Here is a 27,527-nt window from a genome sequence, read left to right as displayed (position 1 = left end):
GTCTTCCGATCAGATCTAGAGATCACTATATATATTGGACTGTGCAGAACTGATGTAGGCTAGTTTGTGGAAAAGCTTCATTATTGATTGGCATGAGGTGCCCTTTCTGCAGGGAAAGACCATGACCAATGAGATCTAAGAAACAGACTGTAGCAAACTGATGCCTAAGTCTACATATGGCCTTTCATGCTATTTTCATTCTATTGCTTCCAGTCATATCCATAATTACATACAATGCGTGAGTGCTGCTTGCTGCTATTGATACAGCAATATTTTTTGTTTGATTAAACCATCTTCAAAAGAGAGCAAGATGGTCTGGATGTGATTTATACACAACATTATTATGAAACACAAGATTCAAGTAAAGACTTTTGTCATGGTGTTGTGATAAAATATTTGGCTCACATGCAACTGACGCAATGTTACAGTGAATGCAGATAGCTCTGTTCAGAATTCAACCGTTTTTTGGCATTGTTTGTGTATCTAATGGCTATAATGGCCTCACCTCCTGATGACAGCCTACAGTATCTGATCCCCAACTCTTCCCAAAAATAGATTGTTATTGTCCTTGCATTACTTTTCACAATCTATGCAGTTACTTGCATGGTCAAATAGGGTCAGGGAAGAGTCTCTGGAATTACTTATCCTGGTCACAGGAAATACAGATATTTTCAACGTAATTCAAATGATTATTCTTATATAAAAAATAAGTCAACTGAAAAATAAAAAGAAGAGGAAGTAGTTTCATTGCGTAATCTCCTGCTTTCAGAGCTTCCTGTATGTGAGCTCAAACATGGCGTCCTGCTCTGAGGTCAGTGATTTCGCACACAAAATAAAACTAAACCAATAACGACAATATCTTTGTATAAGCTTGCTGTCACGACGGCTGAAATTTACCGTGAACCGAGTCTGTATTTTGAATTATTGGATGTAATCAGTGGAAATGTTTTAGCTCATCTTGCCTCTTTGTTTACACGGTGAAGCTATCTAGCATAACTAGCATAGCTTAGCCAGCTAACGTGAGCAGATAGACTAAACACTTCGTTGATAAAGAGTATCACGTATTAAAGTATTAAAGAGTATCACGTATTGTACTCGGAGTTGGTTCAGGCCATCACACTATCATTACTATACATGGCAAATATTTCGAGACGTTTTACTAGTCTACTGAGGTCATGTCGTAGTTAGCGATATGTCTAACCTACCGAGCTAAAGCCAGTGAATGTAGCATGCTAACTATGCTAACTACTAACGTGTGCAGGAGTCGTCGGAAGGTGTTGCATCTCAGAAGAGAGAGGAGAGACTCCGGAAATTCCGGGAGCTGCATTTTAAAAGGGTGAGTGATGGAGCCGTCCCACTGAGCAAAGACACGTCTAAAAAACCTCTTTTACACGTCTTTTTTGTCTTTTTCGGACGTCCAAAGACATCCAATTAGGAGCCAGAATGAAAGTTTTTTTTAGTCGTTTAGATATTGGACCCGTTCTGCACGTCCACAGACGTCTTAGAGAGGTCCAAGCCAGACGTGTGAATATTGAGGGGTCCAGCAGACGAACACACGGGGTTCAGGACCGACGGACGTTATTAAGACGTGATCTGAACGTTGTGTGTTTGCTGGGGTGTGTTTGCTGGGATGTGTCCTATTTCAGATAACGACACACGCCGTTGTTTAGTGCCCAAGCGGACTGGCAGTGACGAAAAGGACCTGTTTGAGTTCAATCAATCAAAGCTTTATTTGAGTTGACCCAAACACTGCATGGTAACTTTTTGTTTTGCTATCTACCTCTTAACTTACTTGTGATATTGTTTTGCGGTCCATCTCAGAACGAAGCACGCAAACTCAACCACCAAGAGGTTGTGGAGGAGGACAAGAGATTGAAGCTACCAACAAACTGGGAGGCTAAGAAGGCTCGTCTGGAGTGGGAACTGGCAGACAACGAAAAGAAGAAGGTACCTGAAACAGTTCAGAGTTCGAGCTGTGCTTTTGATATTGTACTATTGATATGATATTGTTACAGAGGTAGTGATAACCAGGTGAATTTACAGGTGACACTGATTTGGTTGGTGTTCTGGTCACGCTTCGATATGTGGTATTTTATTATGGGACTTAGCCAAGCTCTTGAATAAATACATATTGTGTGTGACCAAGGCTTATAAGCCTGATAGCCCTGGTCCAAGGCAGTATTTGGGGCTATATCCCCAGTATATCCCCCTGTCAGGAACCATTCATTGCACCTTTGACCTTTGTCACTCGGTCTGCCCTTGACTTCAGTATAATATTATTTTGGTAAGTGAAGACAGTTTACAAATAATAAAAGCCTTTTCTTCTTCACTTGCAGACCCCCCCCCACCTTTTATATAAAAAGCACTTTTTTGCACTTAACACATATTTACTTGCCTGGCTTTGCCCTCCTGATCACGTGTGATCTCTCCATGATAGAAAGGTAAACAGCATATGAGATCACGTGATCAGGGTCGTGAAGCCACCTTGGAGAAAAGGCTTTTATTGTCTGTCTTCACTTCGGTGAGGAACGAAATCATATCTGTAGATACTGAAGGGCAGACCGAGTGACAAAAGTCAATTGCCCAATGAATGGTTCCTGAGAGGGTGGCATTTCAGGGAGAGCCCTGAATTGTATACCACCCTGGACCAGGGCTAGTAAGTGTATAACCTCCGCTGGGTTATTGCTAAGGATATTGTGCGTGAATAGAGACGAAGTCATACATCCATATTCACAGGCAATATTCATGTGTATTACTGCAAAGTACAATATACAAAATGGAGTAAAATACACTTTTAATAATCCCAGAGGGGAAAAACCTTTGCTGTATCAGTACATACAGTGAGATAAATAATTATTTGATCCCCTGCTGATTTTGTAAGTTTGGCCACTGAAAAAATTATCAGTCTAATGGTAGGTTTATTTTAACTGTGAGAGACAGAATAACAAAAAAAAAAAAAGCATCACAAAAGTTATGAATTGATTTGCATTTTAATGAGTGAAATAAGTATTTGACCCCTTCGCAAAACGTGATTTAGTACTTGGTGGCAAAACCCTTGTGGCAATCAGAGGTCAGCCGGTTCTTGTAGTTGGCCACCAGGTTTGCACACATCTCAGGAGGGATTTTGTCCCACTCCTCTTTGCAGATCCTCACGTCACGACCTTCACGTCATTAAGGTTGAGGCTGACGTTTGGCAACTCGAAGCTTCAGCTCCCTCCACAGATGTTCTATGGGATTAAGGTCTGGAGACTGGCTAGGCCACTCTAGGACCTGATGTGCTTCTTCTTGAGCCACTCCTTTGTTGCCTTGGCGGTGTGTTTTGGGTCATTGTCATGCTGGAATACCCATCTACGACCCTGACCCTGGCTGAGGGAAGGAGGTTCTCTCAAGATTTGACGGTACATGGCCGCGTCCATCTTCCATTTGATGAGGTGAAGTTGTCCTGTCCCCTTAGCAGAAACACCCCCAAAGCATAATGTTTCCACCTCCATGTTTGACAGTGGGGATGGTGTTCTTGGGGTCATAGTCAGCATTCCTTCTCCTCTAAACATGGCGAGTTGAGTTGATGCCAAAGAGCTCGATTTTTGTCTCATCTGACCACAACACTTTCACCCAGTCCTCTTCTGAATCATTCAGATGTTCATTGGCAAACTTCAGCGGGCCTGTATGTGCTTTCCTGAGCAGGGGGACCTTGCGGGCGCTGCAGGATTTAAGTCCATTGCGGCTTAGAGTGTTACCAACTGTTTTCTTGGTGACTGTGGTCCCAGCTGCCTTCAGATCATTGACAAGATCCTCCTGTGTAGTTCTGGGCTGATTCCTAACCGTTCTCATGATCATTGAAACTCCACGAGGCGAGATCTTGCGCGGAGCCCCAGACAGAGGGAGACTGACAGTTATTTTGTGTGTGGACAGGTGTCTTTTATACAGGTAACGAGCTGAGATTAGGAGCACTCTCTTAAAGGGATAGGACTAAGTTGTGTGCCTCATGGGCATAGCCAGTCTGTGGGAGCCAGAAATCTTGTTGGTTGATAGGGGATCAATACTTATTTCACTCGATCAAATGCAAATCAATGTATAACTTTTTTGAAATGTGTTTTTCAGATTTTTTTGTTGCTATTCTGTCTCTGACTGATCATTTCTTTGTCAGTGGGAAAACGTCCAAAATCAGCAGGGGATCAAATAATTATTTCCCTCACTGTAAAACACATTATCTGACATTTGTGTGTGTGTGTGTGTGCGCGTGTGCGTGCGTGTGTGTGTTTTACAGGAGTGTGCAGCCAAGGGGGAGGACTATGACCGAGTGAAGCTGCTGGAGATCAGCGCTGAGGATGCTGAGCGCTGGGAGAGGAAGAAGAAGAAGAAGAACCCAGACCCGGGGTTCTCAGGTTAGGAGCGGAGCGCACGCTCTGATTATCAAAGACCCGTTATTCTTGGACTCGGGGGATCACATCTGTCATGGCTTAGCCTTAACCCATCCATTAGCATTTTACCCAGCTGTCATCCGATGTGGTTTGTGCACGGGGAAGCTCGTTGGAAAGTGTGACTTTGCCTCATATTTCCCCATTGTGCTCACTGGGTTGACAGGACTCAGCAACTTAAGCGGCATATATTCTATTGCTAACTTGCTACCGATGGTGGTACTGTCCCTCTAGCACCGAGCGGCCCTGCACAGAGGAATTCTGGGTGCGTGTAAAGGCCCTTGGGAATAAATCATTTTTAACTGCCTCCCTCCAATTTAATCTGCCAAAAAGGATCGCCGCCCCTCTCAAATATGGCTGCCATCTGTTGCATCAAAACCCCCTTCCCTGAATTAAATCCTCTGGGGAGAAAATTATCACCAGAGGGGCTTGAAAGGAGGGATGGAGGGGGGGGCGATGGGGGGCGGCCCCCTCGTCTCCGCCTAACCAGACGCAGGTTGTGTCACGGGGGCCGCACGGCTGCTCGTCGTTTGTTCCGGTAATTATGACCCGTCTCTCTTGTTGTGCTGCCATCGGGCCGCAGGTTATGCCGAGGCCCAGCTGCGACAGTACCAGCGCCTCACCAAGCAGATCAAACCGGACATGGACGGCTACGAGAGGCAGAGGGAGGAATGGTGAGCGCCTGTTTAAAAACCTTTGAGCTTCGTGCTTTCTCCCCCCCCCCCGACTCTTCCTCCGTGTTCAAAACGGGGGGGGGGCAGGATACGGGATGTCCTACCGTATCTTTCAGCATAGGTTTTCTATATTTAGCGCCGAGAATCCCAGGGCACATCACATTCATCCAAAACTCCATCCCCGCTGCGTTAAAGGATCGCTGTGACGTTTCAGCTGAAATGCCCTCGAAACAGGCAAACTCTCTCAGCGAATGTACATTTTGCCCGACCTAAAAGCATTGGTCAGTCAACCCTATGAAACCCAGTTCTCAGCCATCACAGGATCTGCACAGAGGGTTCAGTAGAAGCCGGGGCGGTGTGCCCCCACGTTTGCCCCCGGGTCGATTTCTGAAACAGTCCACAGACTCCCCGAGCATCATCCCATGCCTTTAATGCGTCAATGCAAGGCATGCACTTAGAGAGAGGGAACGGCATGGTTATAGTTATGGTGGGCTCTTCTTGATCAGCCAAAGATGAGTCCAAGTACCCACAGTTTTTTAGTTTTTTTACCCCCTTAATTGCTGCCACGTGTAGAACTGTGAAGGGTGCAGCGAAACCCACGACCGGCGACTTCGTCACTCTTATCCAATACAGGGGGGAGGGGGGGGGGACGGCAATGGAGGACGGACACATATTAGGGTGTTGATGATGATGATGATGATGAGCGCGCTGTTCCTTCTCACCGTGTCCCCGGTCGTCTTCCACAGCGGCGAGGATTTCCACCCGACCTCCAACAGCCTGATCCACGGCACCCACGTCCCGACCAAGGAGGGCGTCGACCGCATGGTGGAGGATGTGGAGAAACAGTAAGTGAAACACACACACACACACACCCTATACCCTTCTGACTTCCTGTCCGGTGCACCCCGAGTCCAGAAAGAGGACTCTGTTCATGTGAAGGGGGCGGTAGGTGCCTCAGCGGGGCCCTCTGATGGTGAGTGGGAGAGGCACCCTGGGGAGATCCGGTTCCTCTGAGTAAGCCTCCATGTTTGAGAGGCTGATCAGGCACCTTTTACATTATCCATTTATCTGGGTGGGAAGGTAGCCCAGCCAGTGACTGTAAGCATCTGCTGGATGGATGGATAGTGTCTATCTGGCCTCTCCTAGGCCTGTATATGACTGCACTTACCGGATGATGAATGGGTACTTGGCGCTGCATGAAAAGTTATGGCCTTGCCCTGTCAGTTTTCCATCCTCGCAAGGGTCAACTGTTGTGTGTAATCCTGGCCTCACACCTGACTAACATGCTCCTAGTTTATGTGTGTCTGTGTTGTGTTACACCCCTCCCTTCACACACACACACACACACACACCATTTCCCTGCTTTTCTGTGGCTCACAATTTCTGGGAGGCTTGTGTTAGCGATGCGACTGTGAGAGATTAGGCAGAGCACAAGCTTCCAGGGCATGACGCACAACCCCGCTTTGAAGACGCGCGCACACACACACACACAATAAAGGTTGTGTGTGTGTGCGCGTGCTTGTACCAGCGTGTGAGAGAGATGGTGTGTAAGGTTTTCCGTTGGTGCCTTCGCAGGCAGATGAATGTGTGCACTTGTGTTCGTTTGGGGATTATTGCCCATTACTTTCTATCACTGTGATTGTGTGTGATTATCGGGATTCGAGGTGCGGTCGTTGAAACTGGGCGCAGCAGAGTGACGAGCCTCCGCTCAACAAACCCTCTGTCGTTCACACAGGATCGAGAAGAGGGCCAAGTACAGCCGCCGCAGGGCTTACAACGACGACGCCGACATCGACTACATCAACGAGAGGAACGCCAAGTTCAACAAGAAGGCCGAGCGCTTCTACGGCAAATACACGGCCGAGATTAAACAGAACCTGGAGAGAGGCACAGCTGTCTAACCGGGCGGGGGGGATCCTGACCCAGGGTGGCGTCTCGGTCCATTTGTCTCCATTAAGGAGGCTTGGGAGCAGATAAACGCCTCATATGGTTACAGGTCTGGTCATGTATATTACTGTCAACATAAACTGTCAGTTTGTCATAGATGCTTGGGGCTCGGACTGAAACGGGAGATGTTTTGTAAATGCTTTTCTGGCTTTTTGTTACCGTGACATTTTGGATCAGTTTAACCTGTGATGTTGCTTTTTAACTTAGATGAAAAACATGAGTGTCATTTACACCCCCTGTAAAGGTGTTGTGTGATATGTATTAACCTTTCGTAAAGGCCTTGCTTTCTTCTGAATAAAAACTCTCAGTACGAGCGTGAGAATGAAACGCTATCATTTACCCCCAGGATGGACCCTGTTATTCAGCGATAGCAGCAGAAGAATGTGTTAGTGTAGGTGCACATGGAGATAAGCAACAACAATTAAGCAATTCAATTTAAGCGTTACCGCCCACATCTCTGTTAAGCCAACTTGCCCCAAGCGGTGACATGAGTAAAAGAGGCTTGTGACCTATGAGAAGATCAAAGCAGAGAACAGATTCTCATGCTCCCCCTCTCCCATGCTCAAGTTCTGTGGCATGGCGCCCTCTGGGGGTCAGTATGAGACACTGGCTTGTTTGCGTGGGGGCCGACAAACACATTCGTATGGAACCGGGATCTGTGTCCTTAATTTGAATCAGACGTCTGCGTAATGTTTCATCTGCATTAATGAATGTGTTGTGAATAAGCTGAGCGGGGATATGGTAATAAGAGCAGGGGAACGGGGTGGGTTCAAAGGCTAGCGTGCAAAAGAGACTGTGACACAATTTGTTGATGATTTCCTGATTTATGTGGGGGGGGTGTGGTATTCAAATCACGTCTTTGATATCTTACTCTACTTTGGAGAACACGTTCGCTAGGACCTGGGTGGCTGGGTTTGGTTTCCAGGTTAAGAAAGATTATTTTTTATAGTTTTCTCTGATTAGCCCCGGGATGATGGCATTGTGATGATGTGAGGAGAGATACCTGTAGAGACCGTATGATTTGGCTCCTTGCAGATGGCATTTCTCTCTAATGGGTGTCTCCTTGCCCAGCCTGTCCTCTATGGGGCCGGTCCGTGGCCAGTTGGGCTGCCTGATGGGTAGCTACTGTTTCTCATGTTCCCATCAAAGAGACCACATGAAAGAGCTCATGGGCCAGGACAATGAGGAGAGAATCTGATAGGTTAGCCAAATGACTACCACTGGATGTGGTTCACTCTGTGGAGATTGATTGGATAAGAGGGTGTATAAATTGTAAACCCTTTCCACATTGTTAGATGCCTCAATTGTTCAAACCTCGTATAGTTCCAGTGCCAGACTCTTCGAACGAAAATCGAGTTCATGTGATGACCCAAATAGAGGCTTGGTATTCGTGGCATTAGGAGGGAAAATTAAACATCAAATAAAGTTTGCCTTCAAGGGGTGACTTGTTGCATTTTCTCAAGCCTATGTCAAAAGGCAGTCTGTGTCCCTGAATACAATGGAATCCGTTATGCACGGCTGTAAACAGTGTTTCCCTCCCCCACAGTGAGTCAAGACTCGTGTGTGTTACTGCCAGAAAGATACTAATTCAGGGATCTTAAACACTTCAGTACCCGTGTGGCTGGAGTTGCCCTGGAGGATAGGGAGCCGGGGGAACGGCTCTCATGCAGCGAGGAGCCAGATGAGAAGCAGTGAGAGAATATCTGGCCCCGGGTGTGACTGATGACACCCCTGCCTGGTGGAGCAGTGAATGCTCCTGATCGCACTTTGAGATCTCCTCACAATGAAAAGCGCTTTATAGATCAAATTATTTCTTTTATGAAAATCTTAACGGTAGCTTTGTGTGGAGAGTGAACAACTAAACAGATGAGAAGGCAGAGCTGCCTATCTTTCTCTTTCACTTAATGTCAATATAATTGGGCCATAATGGGCCTTGTTTGAAACAATGCTGTTTAGTGTCACTGTGGTTGGTAATTTATAGGCATGTCTGGTTCACTGCACAATCTATGGTGACTGTATGACTTAAATGTACATCATCAGTATATCAAGAGTAAATACATCATTCAAGTGAACAGTTTTTGTATGTGCTAAAAGGGGACTGGATTGGCCCTGGGTGATATCTATATCTAGTCATTTACTGCTGCCTGCCACACAAACATTGCAAAACACCACCCATATAAAGTAATAATTTGATCTTAAATACGTACCAAGATCTTGTCAAAATAATAGGCTTACTGAGTATCGGGTAAGATGCACCTGAATTGAAGTTACGGACTGCTAACCAGTTTTACGAGGTTCACATCAGGTAATTCAGGAGGGAACACGTTCAAAGCAGCGCTGTCATGTATTAGCAGACACTTGGCACCAACTCTGAACAAAGGCGGTTTTCAGTCCACCTGCCAAATCTTCATAAACACTCGTGAGTGTGGCAGAGGCTCCTGGGTGATGTATGGAGAATTGATTACACTGTGAAATCTGAGTCGGGGATCTGAGTAAATCACTCACTATAACCACGAACATGAGGTGGTCTCGCAGCTCCACTGTAGAATGGAGGGAGGTTATGTGGGTTGGATTTGATGAATCGCACATAATTCTTCTCTTGCAATAAATTCTCCATAGTGCTTTCAAAGTATTCATTGTTGCAAACCAAAGTCCTAAGTTCCCCTCGCCAATGTCCCCGTTTCATGAGAATCCTTTATCCAAAAAAGTATAGCCAATACCAATCTAATAGGGTTACATTGGTTTTAAGTAATACAATACTACCCACTAGGTTAGGTGGAATATCCCTCATAACTACACCTATGGGACCTACAGACTGGACTTTGGGATTCTGAAACTTACTGTGGGGCAACTCTGCCTCCATGTGGTTAACATGTGCAGTGCAGCTGACACGACTGCCATAGGGGAAAACTATACATGCAATAGGCATCGAACATTAGGTAGGTGAGTAATCATTCTGTTACAGGTATTCAACCATCTTTTAGACTTATGTCTGAAAACAAAATGGGACACTGCCTTAATTATTAAGAATATCAAGTACACAAAGCATTCATTTCAAATATTTATTGAATCACTAGGCAACAAACAAGAAACCACAAAGAACTGGAAACCACCGGATCTAAATCTTTGTTTCTTCTTAACACTTAATTCAATATTTAAATGAAAAAGTATCTACCATGAAGTCAGGTGACCTAGCCCCCCCCATGTCTTTACATTATTTACAGTGTGGTATTTACAGGGTCAGCGTGCTCTCTGCCACACTAGCGCGTTGTGGTCGGGGACTGTTTGGAGAAGGGGCGGGACATGGCGGTTTTGGTTGGTCTTCTGACGGGGAGCCATTGACCGTACGGCCGGGTGCTGGTGAAGCTCATCACTCTGTGGGTTACCTTACTGTCTCCATCGCTGAGGCCAGCTACCACAGTGGGCTTCGCCACCGAGTTCTGGAAGACAAATGGGAAAGAGAGATGTCAGCATGTTATCTTTATCCAAATATTTTGAATAGGGATGTGCGCGATTAATCGACTAGTCGAGTACTCAACTAATCGACTACGATGGTTAGTCGATTTTTATCGGGTTAGGTTAATCGACCTGAGAATTAGTTGAAATTCCCACCCCTAGTTTTGAACTTGTTCGGTTAACTACTTTAATCTTTTAATCAATTGAAACAATTTTCAATTGTGGCACTTAAAAATACAACAATTTCAAAACGAATTCAATTAGTGAAAATTGAAACTTACATTGATGCTGAATGAGATGATCTTGCGATTAGGGAACATGTCTGGGATTTGGCCATCCTCGTCCTCAGGCTCCACGTCACTGTTCTGTTACAAAGAGACAAAACAACGAGACATGTTTAGAGTGGAGTAAGATCACACAGGTCAGCTGAGCTATATCAGCTTGCTGAGAACCTTCCAGGTTCACTTTTCTGGGACTGACTACTATAATAAATCTACTATCAATGCATTGTTCTGTCTGGGAGGCATTTACTAGCCATCTTTCTACATGGCTTCAACAAAATGCAGCTAGCCATGCATTCCTGTCTCATTGACATTTACCCCGTTACATGACTGACAGGAGGGTAGAGCTTGGAGCAAACAAAACCAAAACGGAAACAAAGATAGAAAGAGAGACCCCTTTCATGATGACGACGGCGCTTTCCACAAACCCGTCCAGCACACGACTTAGGTACCAACTTATCTTTGGCAGTTCTTCATCTGTTTTTAGTGTTCTTGTCAGGGATAGTCACTATAACGCAGTCCCAACGCCTGCATCTTCAGCAAGAGGGGAGGAGGGCTCTGCTAAATAACAACGTACCCATTTCAACTGTCAGCAAACAGACATTTCAGAGTTTGTACAAATACTAGGTAAGTGTGGTGTGAGAATGTGGCATATTTGTGAGTACTAAAATATTAACAAAGATAATAAAGTTAAGTCAGTGAGATTTTATCCTTTGGCATCTACTAGAACTGGACTTTTGAGCATGAGAAGATTCACCATATTTGATAACCGTTCACGCAAACGCAATGGCGTCACCCAAGTCACATGACTGCCCTCTTATTCTCCTAATCCGAAGGGCCGTGGAGTGACGACCACTGTCATGTGATCTATAAAAACAGGGATAAATACAAACACAGCATGTATTCCCTGGGGGTTGCATGGTTAGCAGGAAAATAGTTCACACAACATAGAAGCAGAGGAATCCTACAGCAGAAGGCAATTACAGACTGTTTGCATGCCTACCACTGGTTCAAAACAACTCGTAGATGTGGTGTTTTAATTTCCAGTTAGCTGAACTAATAGATGTTACCTTTGTAGTTGAGACAGTTCAGTCCATAGGGTGCGTGACTGTAGCGCGTGAGCTGCTTTAGAAATATTACATTCAAGTTACGGTAAGATGTTTTCAGTTTACCATAGTTATGTGCAAATTTCTTGAAAGTTAAAGTTAACACTGATGGTCTCAAAAGGAGGTTTGACTATCTCGCCATCACATCGAGTCAACTTAATCTTGCGGTGAGAATGTTGGCTTTAAACAAACAGCATGACATTTAATAAAACATGTTTCATCTGCCTGCGATTTGAGTGGGGGAAGTCTTTGTCCTAAAAACAAATATCACATAAGACACCATGGCATGTATCTCAGGACTAAATCCCTAACACGGGTATGACATGTTGTGAACGTGTTCGATCTCGAGACACCCACCTGTGTTGGACTCCCTTGAGGGACTGGCGCTGGTCTCACCCGGTCCTCTGGTTCTGAATGTGATTCTGGTGTGGTTGGCCTGATTTTCTCCTCTGCTCCTAACCAAAAACATGGAAATATTGAATCTGTATGACCCCTTATCTAACCCCAGAAAAGAGGTACTGGACATTTTGATGATTGGTAGCAACTGCCACCACATGTGCTGAGCCTTACCATCCAAGCTCACACTAACAGTGGCGCCTCCTGAATATCTGGATCTGGAGCGCCTCCTGTAGGTCTCGGCGCCTCCGGTGGCGGACCTGTAAGACGTGGCCCTGGAGGATCTGCACCTGGAGCGATTGACGGACCCGTTTGTTCCTCTTCCAGCGGGAGACCTGGAGCGAGACCGGTGATCCATACGACGCGGCGGCTTGTCTGGGGAGGGGGATGAGGGGCTGTGGGGACGCGGCGGGGATCGGTGGCCGCGCCCGTGTCCGCGTGGGTGGCAGCAGCGCCTGCGGGAGGAGTTGCGGTGACAACGGGGACGGGAACGGGACTTGGAGCGGGAGCTGCCGTTAGACGAGGAAGAACCGGAGGAGGACCTGCGGCTCTTGCGTACCCCGCGCCTCTGGACCCCTTGACCGGAGGAGTGGCTTCTGGAGCGAGAACGGTCAGGAGGAGAGGCCGAGCTGGAGAGGGTGTCCTCGTCGAAGATGAGGCTAATGCCTTCACTCAGTCGGACCCGAGCCATCTGGCCGTCATGTTTAACAGATGTCCTCATGTTGATTATCTGCGAAAAACAACCATAGCTTTTAGTAACGTAAACGAACTTGGGTGTGCGTCATTGATTAAAAACAACCTATAATCTATATCTAACGTTACGTGACTAGAAGTTAATTGCCTAATGTGTTGTACAATTCGGCCATATTGTACATGTAATCGGTCATGTTGTACAGTTCGGTTGTATAACAATCACGTCCCCTCCCCCAACCGACAGTCAGCCAGGAAATGTACGTTGCGTAACCGTGCAAGCCGACGTTGGCTATTAGCTAGAAACAAGATGTCCGCTAGCTAGCTACATTAGTAACCGGTCACGTTAGCTAGCTAACGTTAGCTTGTTCTTTTTTTCCATTTTCCTAAGAACATCACTATTATACTTCTAGCTGGATAATTCAGTATGCTAGCTAACGTTATCTAGTTAATATCTAGCCACACAATCAAGCGGTAACTTAGCTGTAGAATAAGCTACACCAGTCTAGCTAGCTGGGGATAACCACATCTCGCATAACGCCATACCGAATGGTGTCCTACCTCAGTTCCGCTGTGTTGACTCTGACTTGAATTCTAGAACAATCTCACTGTTTTAAAGTTTTAAACAATTCAGTTTAAAGTTTCCTCTGTTTAGATAGCTCAAGTTAGTTAGTGCTATTTCGTCGTGTAGCCCGTTGACCGCCTGGTTGCTTCAGTCAGAATGAACAAAGATCAGAGTACAGTTGGCCTCGTGCGTCATCAAGTCCTTCTGGAACATTCCAGCTCCTCCCCCTTCCAGTACGTTCGATTCGCCTCGTTCACGAGTGTCACCGTTGCGCAGATTTTGCAACTCATGTAAACTGCTTAAGCCTTCACATTTATTTCTAAAAAATACCACAGTGAATAACAGCATGTGCCTAGGTTTAGTTATTTTATCGGGTCATGTTGTAAAATGACACAATTAGTTACAAAAATGCTGCCCAAAGTCTGATGCTATGTGGCTCGACTGCGCAACGGGATACTCAGTTATCGCGATGTCATACATACTTAACGCTCTTCTCCATGGTGATCATACACAACTCTGCCTCACGTCGTCCTCTGCAAGGCTGTTAGTGCGAGAAGATCTAGTTTACCATGGAGATTTTGGAACTGCTACCTTCAAGTTTTGGATATGTTATATTCACATACTTCTATAGCTGGATTATGTTGAGTTACCTCGGGATTCAGGTTGGGAGCGCCAGAAAGAAGTACGACGTCAAGGTAGAGCAACATTATCTACCCTCTCTGGCACCATACAACAAGCATTACGCACAACTACACTCAAACGAAGACTTCATTAGGCTCTTAGTACAGTACTGAGTGCAGTATGATTGTGCTCATCAAAGCGACTATATTGACCAACCTGAACCCCCTGGCCCTCTCTAAAAGGCTACTTTGTATTAGTATAGTACTTGGTATTATGAGAAGGTATTATTTAATTATGGCAACCAAGTGACACTTGTTCTCTCCTCCATATAGTACCCTACGATGTACAGTGACAAGGAGCAGGTGTTCAACTGTATCCAGAGGGCCCACCAGAACACTCTGGAGGTGTACCCACAGTGGCTTGTGTTCCAAACCATTGCTGCTCTTGTCTATCCAGTGAGTAACCTATCCATACTAACCTATCCATACTAACCTATCCATACTAGCCTATCCATCATCCGATCCATGCACATTTATTCGCTTTATTCACGCATGCTGCCATATCGGTCAAGTCTGACGTAATTGGTGGAATAATGCGGAAGTGCCAGTCGACTCCAATGTTAAAAGTTCACTATAAAACACCACTTCAAGAACCAAAATAACCGACTGAATACACTACTGGGATTACAAACTCATCATTACTAGACTCCATAGTTTTCGCGTTTGGAAATACATGGAGGTGAATGCGCCATTAGCCGTCAGCTGCATTCACGTCCATGTATTTCCAAACGCGTAAACAACGGCAGTGAAAAACAGTCGGAGTCTGGAGTTTGTAACCCCGATAGTGTATGAGCCTGTTATTTTGGTTCTTGAAGTGGTGTTTTTATAGTGAACTTTTAACATTGGAGTCAACGGGCACTTCCGCATCCTTTCCACCAATAAAGTCAGTATGGCAGCTGCAGTGAATAAAGCGAATTGTGCTTTCTTTTCGTGTTCACACAATGCGGCACAACACTGTAGCAACATGATTTCTGTAGCAACATTGATATACAGGTTAGTCAAGATAATTGAAATTGTTATGTGAATGATGTTTAGCAATCCATTCTAGTTGATCATTGACAGTCTGCACTTCCTCTTTGTCCTTGACCCTTTCCTTCGTCACTATAGCACATACTGAGTACCAAACAGTGATTCAGGATCTTCCCCATTGGACTCTGGTTTCTTCCCTCTTCTGTTTTTTTCAATCATAATTTCTCTACTCTCCCCAGATTTCAGCAGCTGTTCTTGGGGCCATCTGGGTGACCAGTAGATTCTCATATGCCTGGGGCTACTACACTGGAGGTGAGGCCCAGGGGCATTCCAGGCTACAGTACCTACATAGCAGCGTTTCACAGATGGTCAGATAAGGGTTCTGTGCAATCATAAACACATTTTTAGCGAACTGATTAGATAACACCTGACCACAAATGCATGCTGTTTGACATGAGTCATGCAGCATTTGACAAGATACAGTTTCCTTGTATCTTGTTCTTGACCTTTGTTCAGTTATTCACTAAGGGCCATTTGTGCTGAAGGTTGTAAGCTTGTAGAACTCTTTAGATTATATGGTCTAACTTAAACCCACTATGATGACTTTTTGACTGGTTATAAAACAGTCTAATTTTAATACTGATGCCTCTACATTACCCTCATTAGCAAAACCATCCTCAAGAGGATTGGCTGTTTCTATGGATATCTGGTCGGGTTGTCCAGAAAGGACGAAATAATTTATTTACCTTGTCGCTAGTTTCCCTGACAACTAATGTCTTTCTGCCAGCTTCCAAAACGAATGCTAGGTTAGGGAAGAGATATTTACAGCAAGAGATATTTACAGCAGGAAGCAGTGTTCATGGGAAATGCAGTCATCTTTCTGGGAAAACACTACCGCTTTTGCTCACAGGCGCTGCTAAAATCAACTAAAACTGAAAAACGTAGCCTACCCAGCTGCAGATTCGGAGAAGATCCGTGACGTAACGCCGCAAACGCACGTGTAGTTTGCTTTCAAATTAAAGTGAAATAAAAATGTCGGCCGTGTGGGGATATTTCACCATCTCAGACAAAGATATGCGCTATGCAACTTGTAAAACTTGTTCAAGGGACATTTCAAGAGGAGGTACTACAGCCAAGGATTTTAACACAACAAATCTAACTGGCCATCTGAAAAGCAGGCATCATTTTTTTGTTTCCCTGGCACAAAAGGGGGAATAAAAATCAAATCAAATAAACATCGGCCATCGGCCGGATTGTTATTTTAAACATCGGCATCGGCCCAGAATTTTGCAATCGGTGCATCCCTAGTTCTAAGTTGGCCAATGCTACACCCCTCCACTGAGTTTCGGTCCGGTAGTTTTTGCTTAATCCCGCTAAAGGAAAACTAAGCTAAGTTAAACGAGCAAACAAACAAACACACGCGAGGGAAAACATGTCAGCCGCCCGGCGACTTCTCGCCTCGGGTGGAGGCAATAATAACAATAATATATTGCATTTATAAAACCCAAGGAAGCTTTACCGTGATAGGAAAGTCAGACAGACCACAGGCAGACCAAAACAAAAATGGCCACATAAACCTATTAACTAACTAATTAACTAACTAATGAACTAGCTAATAAACTAGCAAACTAACCAACTAACTAATGAACTAGCTAACTAACTAACCACAAGCCAAAGGCCTTGGTGAACAGGTGGGTTTTTAGGGCTGATCTGAAGGTGTCCAAGGTTGGGGCATTACGAATCTCTGTGGGGAGAGAGTTCCAGCGAGTGGGGGCTGCCCCACTGAAGGCTCTTGTGTGTGTATACTACAAGTTATGTAAACCGCATGAAAATGTTATGTGTGATTCTCTCCTCTTTACAGATCCAGCCAAGAGGATGCGGGGTGCCTATGGGTACATTGGATATTTTGGAGTTATCATTCTCTCCATCTCAGTGGCTTTGCAACTGCTCGGAGTCTTTTAGTTACTTGGCCAAGATCCCATGGTTAAGCTTCCTACTCCTGTAATGATGTACTTCTGTAGTGCCTTTTATTCCAATAGCCACTGCTAATATCTGTACTGTGATACTTTGATCACTGATATTATACAACACAAATGTGAAAAAAATGTCATATATATATACTGTCAGATATTTTAGCACCAATATTTTGTTTATTTTGGTAATTGAGGATCTTCAGTTTTGATGTGTCCATTTAATACATGTTGTCATTTGGTTTTATTTTTGGTTCCATGTCACTGACCATTTTATAAATATCGATGCACTGACTAACTAGAACATAGATAGATTTCTCATATATATATATGGACACCACTTCATAGGGATGCCTACTTTTCAGAATGTTATCAGATGGATGTAATGGCTTGAATGTAAATCTCCAGAGAATAGAAAATGTTGGAAAAGAAAGCTTGGGGGCTTGTCAAATGATTCACACATGATCTCTCATGGGACAGAGACAAAAGTATGTTAAGATTGTATACCAGTGTATTTTTGTAATAGTAACATGACAGTTGTGTAACAATAATACACTCAACCCACAGTATATTTGAACGACACGCTGTCATACAACCAAGCTTGTCTACATGAAATATAGAACTTGTCACAACAACCTTCTGAAATCTATTTTTCGGGGTCCCCACTCTCAGAATCTGGTCTCACGTTTACCAGAAAAGCATCTGTTAGATTGTGGCTGGGGTTCAAAATCATTCATAGGACAGGAGGGATTTAAACAGCGTATCACTTAAGCAAGCCGTTCTCCAGTTATTGGTGGGAGATTAGGCATAACAACTCAAAGGCATGCAGCCACTGCAGCCATCCTCCCAAAGCATTCCAGCATGCACATGTGGGTTGGTCACAAGTTTCTTCATCTGTCCCACCCTGCTTGAAAGAACAATGGCAAAGTCCAAGCTCCACCCCTGATTAATACCAGCATCACAGTTCAGCCCCGAGAAAACGTTGCAAAACAGTTATTGAAACATAAACGGTGGTGCATTGAACGTCTTGTGTTACGCAAGCATTGCACCTATGGCAGCTGAGAAGATGGGTCAGGATTTATAGTCTGCTGATTGAGTAACACCTCTAACACACCCACCAAACAAGCGAAAACCTACCTCAAAGTCAGTTTCACACTGTTTTGAGGATTCGTTCAACCCAAAATGGTGCACGTTTTTAGATTGAACCCCGGGTCACATAGCTCAAACATCAACTCAGACTAGGCCTGAGTATTGGCAAGGACCTCACGATACGATATGCATCACGATACAGGGGTCACGATATGACTGTATCACGATACATTGCGATACAATGATACAATACATATTATGAATAAATTGTGATACATAATTCACTGAACATTTTAAAATTCAACTCCCAAATCCTGCTCCCTGGAGGTGATCTTGAGGGCGGAGGGAATGTAAGGACATTTTAAATCAATTTAAAACATGAATTATGTATCTATGACTGAATTCTATCAATTTTATCTATATCTATTTCCTGTCTGGTTCTATATATTTTCCTGTCTTGTTCTGTATATTTCATTGTAGGCCTAAACTACTTGCTCCCTTGCAAATTAGATATTTTTTCTCAATAGGACGCCAAAATCAAACCCGTTTTACATGTAGCCTACAGTCAAGGAGTTTGAAAAGAAAATACAGTTGAAAGAGGACGAGTTCTGTGGAATCCACTGCGCATGCGTGCAGCCGAGCATTGACGGAAGCGAAGGAGCGAGCTGTGTCTTGGGGGTCCACTTCAGAAACCGTAAATAAAAGGTAATTATGCCAACACATTTGAAGTGCCAGTATGATAAATAATGTTGTTTCAGTTCTTCTTCGGATGTGGTTTATGTTTGTTGGCTTCATTTGTCTCTTAAGCTATAGGAAATGTGGACGAAATAATCTTAAAGGAAAGGCTTGTTGCCAAAAAGCTACGAACAATAGGCAGGCTAGGCTATGATGAACACACTGGCACACACAGTCGGATGGACTCAGTTAACTACCAAATTATGCGATATCTTCGTTAAATTTTAACACCGAATGTAACGTTGTTTCGGTGCAAGCGATTGTTTATTCTGTGTGTGAGAGGGATTTTGTTTGAGAGCATACTCCACGGCCCCGTTTACGCAGCAGGACCAACTCCATGCAATCTGGATGGGTGTAGCTCCACTGGAGATCCAACGATCGTCGATCCTTAGTCCTGAAAGATTTGTGTCATTGGTTTAGCTAGGTATGTCACAGACAGAAATATAGCTAAGCACATTATTTGCTCCTAAGTTTACAGGGTTTTAGTGATATGTTCTGGGGGCTGCAGGTTTGAGCATTATTCACCCAAAATATCAATATTGAATGTGTCTTGAGTCATCTTTGATGATCATATACTGCTAAAAAAAAATAAGGGAACACTTACTCACACTTAATCACATCCAGCCCTCAATGGGTTGATGATTATGGTTTCCATTGACCGTCATTTTGTTCTTGATGAATTGCATAATGTAATCGATAAAGATTTGCAACTTGGTTATTTCATTCATGGAGATCCGCGATGATGATTGATGACTGGTGTTCCCTTAATTTCTTTGAGCAGTGTATTAGAACTGGCCCCGGTGCTCAGCTTGTAACTCTGCTCATCCTCTCTGTTCTGTCCTATCCCTCAGAGCCATGTCAGGATTTTTGGACGGCATCCGGTGTGGGGACTGTGAATGCGTTGTGGACTGGGGTGAAAGAAGAAACACCATAGCGTCTGTAGCTGCCGGAGTCCTGGTACGTTGTCTTTCTCAGTAGAGAGAAGGGTGATGAGTATGATAGGCCATATTTGTAAAAAAGTGAGGACCAGAGGGGGAAGTGGGAACCACAGAAATGCTTCCTTGATTATCAACTATTTTACTTTACTGTAGTATCAAAAATTCATACCAGCAATTCATATTCTGTTTCTATGTACAGTTTTTCACCGGCTGGTGGATCATTATTGATGCAGCAGTTAAATATCCAGATGAGACGGTTTTCCATCATGCCTACCACACATGCGGGGTCATCGCTACCGTGGCCTTTCTCATGTAAGTCGCATTGTCATGGGTTACAAATTACTATGGGTGTGTCCAAACTAGCAACCAGGAAGAAAGACCATGCTAAACATGTAGTGTTTGAGCCCATCTGTCTTTTTTTATGCCTGCTGTGTCTAGGATTAACGCCGTGTCCAACGGGCAGGTGAGAGGGGACAGCTACAGCGAAGGCTGCATTGGACAGACAGGTATGTACTGTGATCTGTGAGGACAGGTATGTACTGTGATCTGTGACTAAACATTCCACAACATAGATCATACTATCTCAAGTAACTTTCCTCCTCACACTCCCCAATGCAATACAACTAGAATGCAGGTAGTACCACAATGTTTGACCATGTCATTTACCATTATTTTTATTATTATAAACCATCACATAGATATCACATAAATATACTAATACATATAGTACACCGTTCTGAGCTGAGCAATTTGCTTGCTTTGCTGCACATTGAAAGTTTTTGCATGTAAGTTAGCCCAAATTGTTTTGATTTCTCTACTGGTACTATAGCTAACCTGATTGACCTAATTCTGTTCATAACTGGATATAGATGAGTCCAGAGACTGTTTTCTTTTCTTTTCTTGTCTAACAGCCACAGGCAGTTTGTTCTTGCCGTATTTAGTCACGGTACACAGATCATAACCCCACCCTCTTCATCACTGTGTCCAGGAGCTCGCGTGTGGCTTTTCATTGGCTTCATGTTGGCGTTTGGCGCGCTCATTGGCTCCATGTGGATCCTGTTTGGAGGCTTTGTCGTACCCCGTAAGTCTTATATCCCTACCTAGGCCCACTCAACATGTGCTTACTGTATGTGCAATCCCTAGATACCCCTGACATATAGATCAAAGATGCCGTTGTGAAAACATTTTATGGATAATTATTTAGTATTATACAACAGCTAGTTCCGAACGTGCATTGTGATTGGCCAAGAGGCATTCGGAGCCATGCCACTAACCACAACATAACGGGCAAATCACTGGTACATGCATCACTCGTAAATGCCGTCAGCTGGCAATAAGTAGCCATAGCAACGGTGATCAATAGAGAACTATTTCAGTTGAGGGCTGACAGCAATGCAATTTAGGGAAATTGAACACTACAAACCCATCTTTAAAAATAATTATTATAACGACAGTGCAGTGCTGTTGTATAAAATTAATAACACACTTGAGGTCGTGCTTTATTGTGGTTATTGGCATGGCTGTGCTGGCTATGGTGCTCGAGCTGCGCTGTTGTGCCAGCGACCGCAGCCATGCCAATAACCACGATAAAGCACTCCCTCTCGTGTGTTATTGCTTAATTAAGTTGTCCTCTGTTGATTATCTACATGTGCATATACTTGCAGGAAGCATGGCTAATGGCTTTACGATTTGATGATGTCATCTGTTCTACTTGCAGTGTACGTTTTATGTCATTTGCCATTTCTCTTTACAGACAAGGACATTGTGTATCCTGGAATTGCAGTTTTCTTCCAAAATGCATTCATTTTCTTTGGGTAAGTAAAGTATTGCATTTCAGACTGTATAACGGATTCTCATGGTCAAACTAAGGTTTTCTAAATGCACATGTTTTACAGGGGAGAAGGAGATACCTCAACTTAGCAAGTCTAAAAAATATCTTATTTAATGGTGCACCACCTCATCTCTTCTAGGGGCTTGGTCTTCAAGTTTGGACGCACTGAAGACCTGTGGCAATAGTGGATTCACTGTGTCTGCCTGTCTGTCTAAGCTTTAGGCTGTGAGTGCTACCTTTCATCTTTCAAATGTTACAAAATGCTCACTTTATATATTGACTTTTTTCTGCTTTTAGATAAACATGGGTTTAATTTATATGTAGGTCGGTTCTGTACAAAGACAAGTTTAAATATAAAGAGCACAATTTGCTGTTTGTAATCTCCTCTAATGGAATGTTACTTTTCTTTTGAAATCATACAAATTGGAATGCAGGTGTGTCTTTTCACTGCGAAATTTAGGAGCCACTATGTTACAATGATTCAAATTGTCAAACTGTGAGTCTTTAAAACCTACAAACATAGAAAACTTTTCTGATTTGTTTTACCATTTTTGTTTGAGTGCTCTATTGATACGTAATGCTCTCTGTGGTGGGAAAATGAAAATCTAGAGGTATAACCAAATACAATAACATTGGTCAATCTTTCATAATGTATTCATTCATGTATTTTGTACTTTTGCATTTAATGAAAATAATGTTATAAATGATGAGGGCAATTTGTGTTTTTGTTTTTCCTGAAATGGCATATGGTCTATAACTGCATTCATACCATGCTTGACAGCTTAACAAATGTAATGTGGATGGTTGAAAAGTCATGCTACTGAAATGAGACCATGTGAGTAGAGATTTCACAGCTTTTGTCACCATATCTTCAAATATTTATCTTGACTGCAATGCTTATACACACACCCCTGTGTAATTACCAAACTATGAGGTCACTTTACCATACAGAAAACGCATTAAACAGAAAATGTACAAATTATTAAGTTGTCTTCTTTCAAAGCTCTCATAGCGCTGCTAGCTTATGCTCTTGGCTCAGCACACACACCAAATGTGTCAAAAGAACGTGCTCTTCGTCACAAATTAGACTTCCTCTTGTTTCTACTCCAGCTTCTCAATTGTATACAGCCAGATGGGGAAACTGCAAAATAATGATTGTATGTATTTTTCTTGTAGGCTGTATACATTTAGTTTAGCAAATCCAGCAGTTATTTCTTATCCTTGAGATGTTCAAAAAATTGCTTATAATAGTGTGTAATATATTCTAGCAATGTAGAACACTCCAAAGTAAGTACTTGGTAGCAGTTAACTTAATTCGTTTACCTCCCAGAAGGCCTGGTCATCAAAACATTTCTTGTCTTGGGGTGGCCTCCAAAAATTCCACTTCAGGAGGATTCCTGAGGAGGCAATTAGGACTTGGAAGTAAGTGTATTCTTTAACGTAGCAGAATAAGCATGGACCTTGCAGCTGCAGAGTGATGGTCTGAAGTCCACAAGCACCAACCTCCTGGTGGAGATCACTCACCTGTGATGACCCCCATTACTATGCTGAGACTCAGGGTGATGAGGAGTGTGGAAATATGAAACACAGCAAAGCTGAAAGCCCTGGGGAAATGATGAGACACACTCGTATGAAAAGTTCAATGTAAATCCACAGTAGGTATGGGTGGTCCTAGTTTCCTATTGGTATATAGATTAGGAATTCAAAGTTGAGTCCAGATTGTGTTAATACTTTCTGTCTGCGGATAGCTAGCAGCTTCACTGGAACAATAAAATGCATCACTCTACAGGTGTGACTTAACAGGTATTTATTTAGTGTTATACACCAACAGTCCAAAGCAAGTTCCTAGTATATGTGAAAACATACCTGGCTAAATATGATTTTGTCCCATTTCCCTCAGTTAACTACAATCCAGTTTTTGGTCTTACGTCGTCAGGTCATCGGAGTTATTTATCTGAAGGAGGAGCTGTGCAAGCCATCCCAGGATTCCCGGCAGTCCGTGGACACTCAGGACCCCACAGGTGTCGTGGCACTCAAATGCAAACAGCAGGTGGGGCTAAACGACAAATCAGTTTGCCTAATGAGACAAAAGCAGCCATAGAATATTAATGTGCACTCACTGAGCATTGCATACAAGTTTGGCCACTTGTGGTCACACTCATCTGATAACCATCAGTACCCTGATATAACGAAATCCCAATGTTGATATTACGCCAGCAGCTAATCCAATCATCATAGCGACCCATGGTGCGTGAACGGCTGACATGGCGACCCCGATAGCAACCCCGCCAGCGAGGGTTGAGCTCTGAATATGGACCTGGAAGCGGAGAGGTGATGCGTGTTTTTGATGTCCACACGGGCAAACAGTTTCAACATGTTTCAGATCTGTCCGTCAGGTGACTTTGACCCTCTAGGGTTAGGTTTACCAGGTTGAGTTTCCCTGTGGAGCTGGAGAGGACAGAGGCCCCTGCAGCGCTCACGGCACTGACAGCCAGGGCCAGGTAGGTGTTGTAGATAGCCGTCAGCTTCCTCTCCGGGTCAGAGTGGTCTACCAGGACCGAGTTAAAACTGGGCCAGAACATCCACAGGAACAGGGTCCCTGAGGAACGAAGACGGACATCACTAATCAACAAATGAGGCTGATTCTGGTACACCACCAAAAACATGCTACACACAAGGCTAATGTTACACAGAAGGCTAAGTTTGACTGTCTTAAAGTGTCAGAAGCATTACTGCTCAGGTTACAGGAGCAGGGAGAGACAGTATGCAATGCTGATTATGGCCGATTTCTTAATTTCAGGAACAGACAGTAGGATAGCTACCCAACAAGGAGAACAATCCCGTCCTGCGGTTAATTTTTTCTTTCTCATGCCGTTGCTCTGAACCCTTACGGTAGAGGACCCATGACGTCATCAGTCCAAAGAAGGCCCCAAAGATGTGAAGCAGCATGATGCAAGGCTCCACCTGTCAGGGGACATCAATGTCAATGTCATTTTATTCATACAAATCAATGCAGCACATAGTGCTTTACATGAAAAGAGATGGATAAAAACATGAATCATAGAAACAGAGTGAGAACAGATTTAAAAGAAACTAAGTAAAATAATAAAAAAATGTACAAATTGTGTAAAATATAATTAAAACTATAACACCAAATCACATTCACAAAACTATAAAACCAGATCACATTCACATTCTCCTAATGACCAACAAATCAACACGTAAATTATCAAATTAATCTGTCAATGCACATTTACAGACACATAATCGCAATCATTATCTTATTACTGTAGCTAGGGGTTTACCCCTAGGCAGGTCTGGAGAATGAAGCCATTCAGCACAAAACCTGTGACCTCCAGGAGGGCAATGAGAAGGAGATGGACAGGATTGGTTTTCCCAAGTACCGCACCCATGGAAATGAGGGCGGAGGCTGCACACATCTCAGCAACAACCAAGCTGGCCGAAACACATTGAAACAGAGACATAGTTGTTCAAGTCATTCAAGTTCTTTTTTATTCCATGGAAATGATTAGACATCCTCGATAAATCAGATACCTTCTGATGTTTATCCTCATCTTTCTTCTGGGATACCATGGTTCAAAGCCATTCAGGATGACTGCCCACTGGACGGCCATGGCTGTCACCAGGAGGTTGAACCCAGAGCCACTGAAGCTATATCTCACCAGGAATGTGGCCAGGAAGCCGAAACCAAGAATCACCATCACATTGACATCCTGGAACTCTGGTCAGTAGAGAAGGCAAAGATAGAACATGTGTCCCCACAAAGACATATAACCAAACGGGCCTACCAGGCCCAGGGGCCCAAGAGCTCAGGGGACCCTTTGCATTTCTTGTGGCGTAGTCAAAGGGCTTAGTCATTCATGTCAATAACAGAGCCCCAAAAATCCTGCTGAAAAACTGAAGCAACAGCCTAAATATTCACTTTGAAGATGTCACAAGAAAGAAACCATCATGATACTTTTTAAGTGCGTATTCACAGTACTTTAGAGGGGTTGAGTACTCCATGCAATATGGGCCCCTCAACTCTTTTGGGGAGAAATAGTTGAGGTCCCTCGAATCATAACCAAGCTGGGTAAAGCTGCATTTATCTTAGACAGGGTGTAATCTTCCTAGCCTCAGTATGCTCTCCTGTGAAATGTATCGCAATCCGAATATTTTTAGGTGTTTTTCATGACTTGCACATAGTGCTCTGTGGGAACCGTTAAAACAAGCACCATCGGAATAGTTATGTCCAAGACCAAAAACTTTCAGATTGCGATACATTTCACAGGAGCTTACTGAAACTAGTAAGATTACACCCTGTGCTTCCCATCTCAGAAAAACACTTTATCATAGTTTTTCAAACGCATTTACTTACAGTATGCCTCATTGCAGAGACGGATTACAGACCGGGCCAATGGGGCCGGCGCCCAAGGGCCCTTGACTACTAGGGGCTCCGTCTTTCAGTTTGTGAAAGACTGCAACAATGGGAACATGCATATGACTTAACTCCAATTTAGGTGCTTGTGTCCTTAACGACTAGCAGAAGCTGCGTCATATAGTTGGATAAACAACTATCTGCGCACATCCCTATTCTATTGTGTTTTCTCAAATTATATTCAAATTGGATGCTGTCTCATTGGGCAAATTCATATATGCGATAAATGAAATGGCTGCGGGGGCATTTACGTGTCGGGGCTCAGGAGCCCATCATTTCATAATCCGTCTATGTATCCCCAACATAGCGGTAGATGATTTCTCGAATCGCCGGCCTAACTGTGTTCTTATCATCGCTACCAGCAACAGCCCCTCCTAGTCCTGGGTTTTACAGTTGTTGTTGTTGTTGCTCTCTCTCTCGCTCGCTCTCTCTCTCTCTCTCTCTCTCTCTCTCTCTCTCTCTCTCTCTCTCTCTGAAAACTGTGGTTAAATTTTACAGAAATGCATTCTTTTTGACATAAGCATTTACTGCTGTAGGCTACTGATGATGTGGACATACACCCATTGTGGTAAACTATTGCATTTTCAAAAAGTTCACACTTAAAACAATCGCATAATACAAATTTGTATCATTTGCAAACCTAGCCTTCTCACCCCTTCTTCCCTCTTGACCTACATTTGTTCATCAAAACAACTCACCTGCATAACGTAACATTCCACTCGGTTCTAGGTGTTGGTCAAATTCAGCAAAAAAGAAAAAACCTAAAATGAAACTTGTCTGCAAGATAAAGAGCAGAGGCGACAAAAGCGAGCGCAGACCTGGTGCGTACTGAGGAGCCATAGTGGTAATACTGGTCCTAAACAGGTTGTGACACCAAGATAGAGGCACGCCAAGAGGGCGAAAACAATATGGGAGGGGTCAGTGAAATACAGCATCCCTGCATTCAGATTCACATTGCCTACTGTTTCACATCATGTTTAATGTTCAGGTAGGCTATGTGAATGTTTAACAAGCCAGAATGCTGGTCTGAATATTTCACATAGCCCTCCTGCAGAGTAGGTGTTTCATTCCTAATTTTAGAAGTTGGTCTCAAAGTAATTCACAAAGCGTTTTAGCATTAAAGGATAAGTTCACCATTTTGGACTTTTGGGCCTATTCTGCAGTTATTCTAAAGGCTAGCGTATTTCTCTACAAAAATGGATTCCCGCAAGATCAAAACGGTCGTTGAGTGCCCCCAGCCCTCGACCCGTAAGCAGCTCCAGAGTTTTTATCGGCTTCGGCAATTTTGACCGCCGTTTCATTCGGAATTATAGCTGAGTAGCTGCTCCCCTCACTCACCTCACC

At 43.8% G+C, this 27,527-nt stretch overlaps 5 protein-coding genes across 15 annotated transcripts; 3 read left to right on the top strand and 2 right to left on the bottom strand.

Moving 5' to 3' along the window:
* The first annotated feature begins 776 nt into the window (after positions 1 to 776).
* syf2 (SYF2 pre-mRNA-splicing factor) lies at positions 777 to 7,348 on the top strand. Its single transcript, XM_084437888.1, has 7 exons — positions 777 to 811; positions 1,262 to 1,336; positions 1,822 to 1,947; positions 4,268 to 4,385; positions 5,002 to 5,092; positions 5,839 to 5,937; positions 6,828 to 7,348. Exons 1-7 carry the CDS (start codon positions 794 to 796, stop codon positions 6,991 to 6,993), a joined length of 693 nt encoding a protein of 230 aa, XP_084294014.1. The 5' UTR covers positions 777 to 793; the 3' UTR covers positions 6,994 to 7,348.
* A 2,739-nt stretch (positions 7,349 to 10,087) lies between these two features.
* On the bottom strand, positions 10,088 to 13,718 carry rsrp1 (arginine/serine-rich protein 1). 10 transcript variants are annotated; one of them, XR_014630445.1, is made up of 7 exons: positions 13,530 to 13,718; positions 12,453 to 13,008; positions 12,240 to 12,337; positions 11,847 to 11,901; positions 11,534 to 11,643; positions 10,777 to 11,337; positions 10,414 to 10,479 (listed from the first exon to the last, which is right to left on the bottom strand). XR_014630445.1 is itself a non-coding variant. In XM_084438197.1 (5 exons), exons 2-5 carry the CDS (start codon positions 12,997 to 12,999, stop codon positions 10,300 to 10,302), a joined length of 909 nt encoding a protein of 302 aa, XP_084294323.1. In that variant the 5' UTR covers positions 13,000 to 13,008; positions 13,530 to 13,718; the 3' UTR covers positions 10,088 to 10,299. The 10 variants fall into 10 exon arrangements, 2 of the variants coding, with proteins under 2 accessions (XP_084294323.1, XP_084294324.1); XR_014630446.1 differs by having other exon boundaries at positions 10,777 to 11,334; XR_014630444.1 differs by having other exon boundaries at positions 10,777 to 11,643.
* A 298-nt stretch (positions 13,719 to 14,016) lies between these two features.
* On the top strand, positions 14,017 to 17,729 carry mgst3b (microsomal glutathione S-transferase 3b). The gene is made up of 4 exons (XM_084437726.1): positions 14,017 to 14,228; positions 14,487 to 14,609; positions 15,422 to 15,494; positions 17,044 to 17,729. Exons 1-4 carry the CDS (start codon positions 14,103 to 14,105, stop codon positions 17,142 to 17,144), a joined length of 423 nt encoding a protein of 140 aa, XP_084293852.1. The 5' UTR covers positions 14,017 to 14,102; the 3' UTR covers positions 17,145 to 17,729.
* Positions 14,543 to 22,716, top strand: tmem50a (transmembrane protein 50A). Of its 2 annotated transcripts, XM_084437723.1 has the most exons (8): positions 14,543 to 14,609; positions 15,422 to 15,494; positions 19,828 to 19,933; positions 20,114 to 20,226; positions 20,353 to 20,420; positions 20,903 to 20,995; positions 21,668 to 21,728; positions 21,885 to 22,716. In XM_084437723.1, the coding sequence occupies exons 3-8, from the start codon at positions 19,832 to 19,834 to the stop codon at positions 21,928 to 21,930; spliced, it is 483 nt and encodes a 160-aa protein (XP_084293849.1). In that variant the 5' UTR covers positions 14,543 to 14,609; positions 15,422 to 15,494; positions 19,828 to 19,831; the 3' UTR covers positions 21,931 to 22,716. The 2 variants fall into 2 exon arrangements, with proteins under 2 accessions (XP_084293849.1, XP_084293850.1); XM_084437724.1 differs by lacking the exons at positions 14,543 to 14,609; positions 15,422 to 15,494 and adding an exon at positions 18,877 to 18,946.
* A 143-nt stretch (positions 22,717 to 22,859) lies between these two features.
* rhd (Rh blood group, D antigen) lies at positions 22,860 to 27,023 on the bottom strand (the record flags this gene model as incomplete). Its single annotated transcript, XM_084438386.1, has 10 exons — positions 22,860 to 22,886; positions 23,069 to 23,142; positions 23,270 to 23,349; positions 23,674 to 23,801; positions 23,925 to 24,062; positions 24,172 to 24,344; positions 24,568 to 24,709; positions 25,051 to 25,201; positions 25,301 to 25,487; positions 26,882 to 27,023. The coding sequence occupies 10 exons, from the start codon at positions 27,021 to 27,023 to the stop codon at positions 22,860 to 22,862; spliced, it is 1,242 nt and encodes a 413-aa protein (XP_084294512.1).
* Between the last annotated feature and the right edge of the window lie 504 nt (positions 27,024 to 27,527).

Source organism: Borostomias antarcticus, assembly GCF_949987555.1.
Source record: "Borostomias antarcticus genome assembly, chromosome: 5".
Classification (NCBI taxonomy): Eukaryota; Metazoa; Chordata; class Actinopteri; order Stomiiformes; family Stomiidae; genus Borostomias; species Borostomias antarcticus.
Note: the sequence above shows the minus strand (reverse complement) of the source record. Positions and strands in the feature narration are given on the sequence as shown.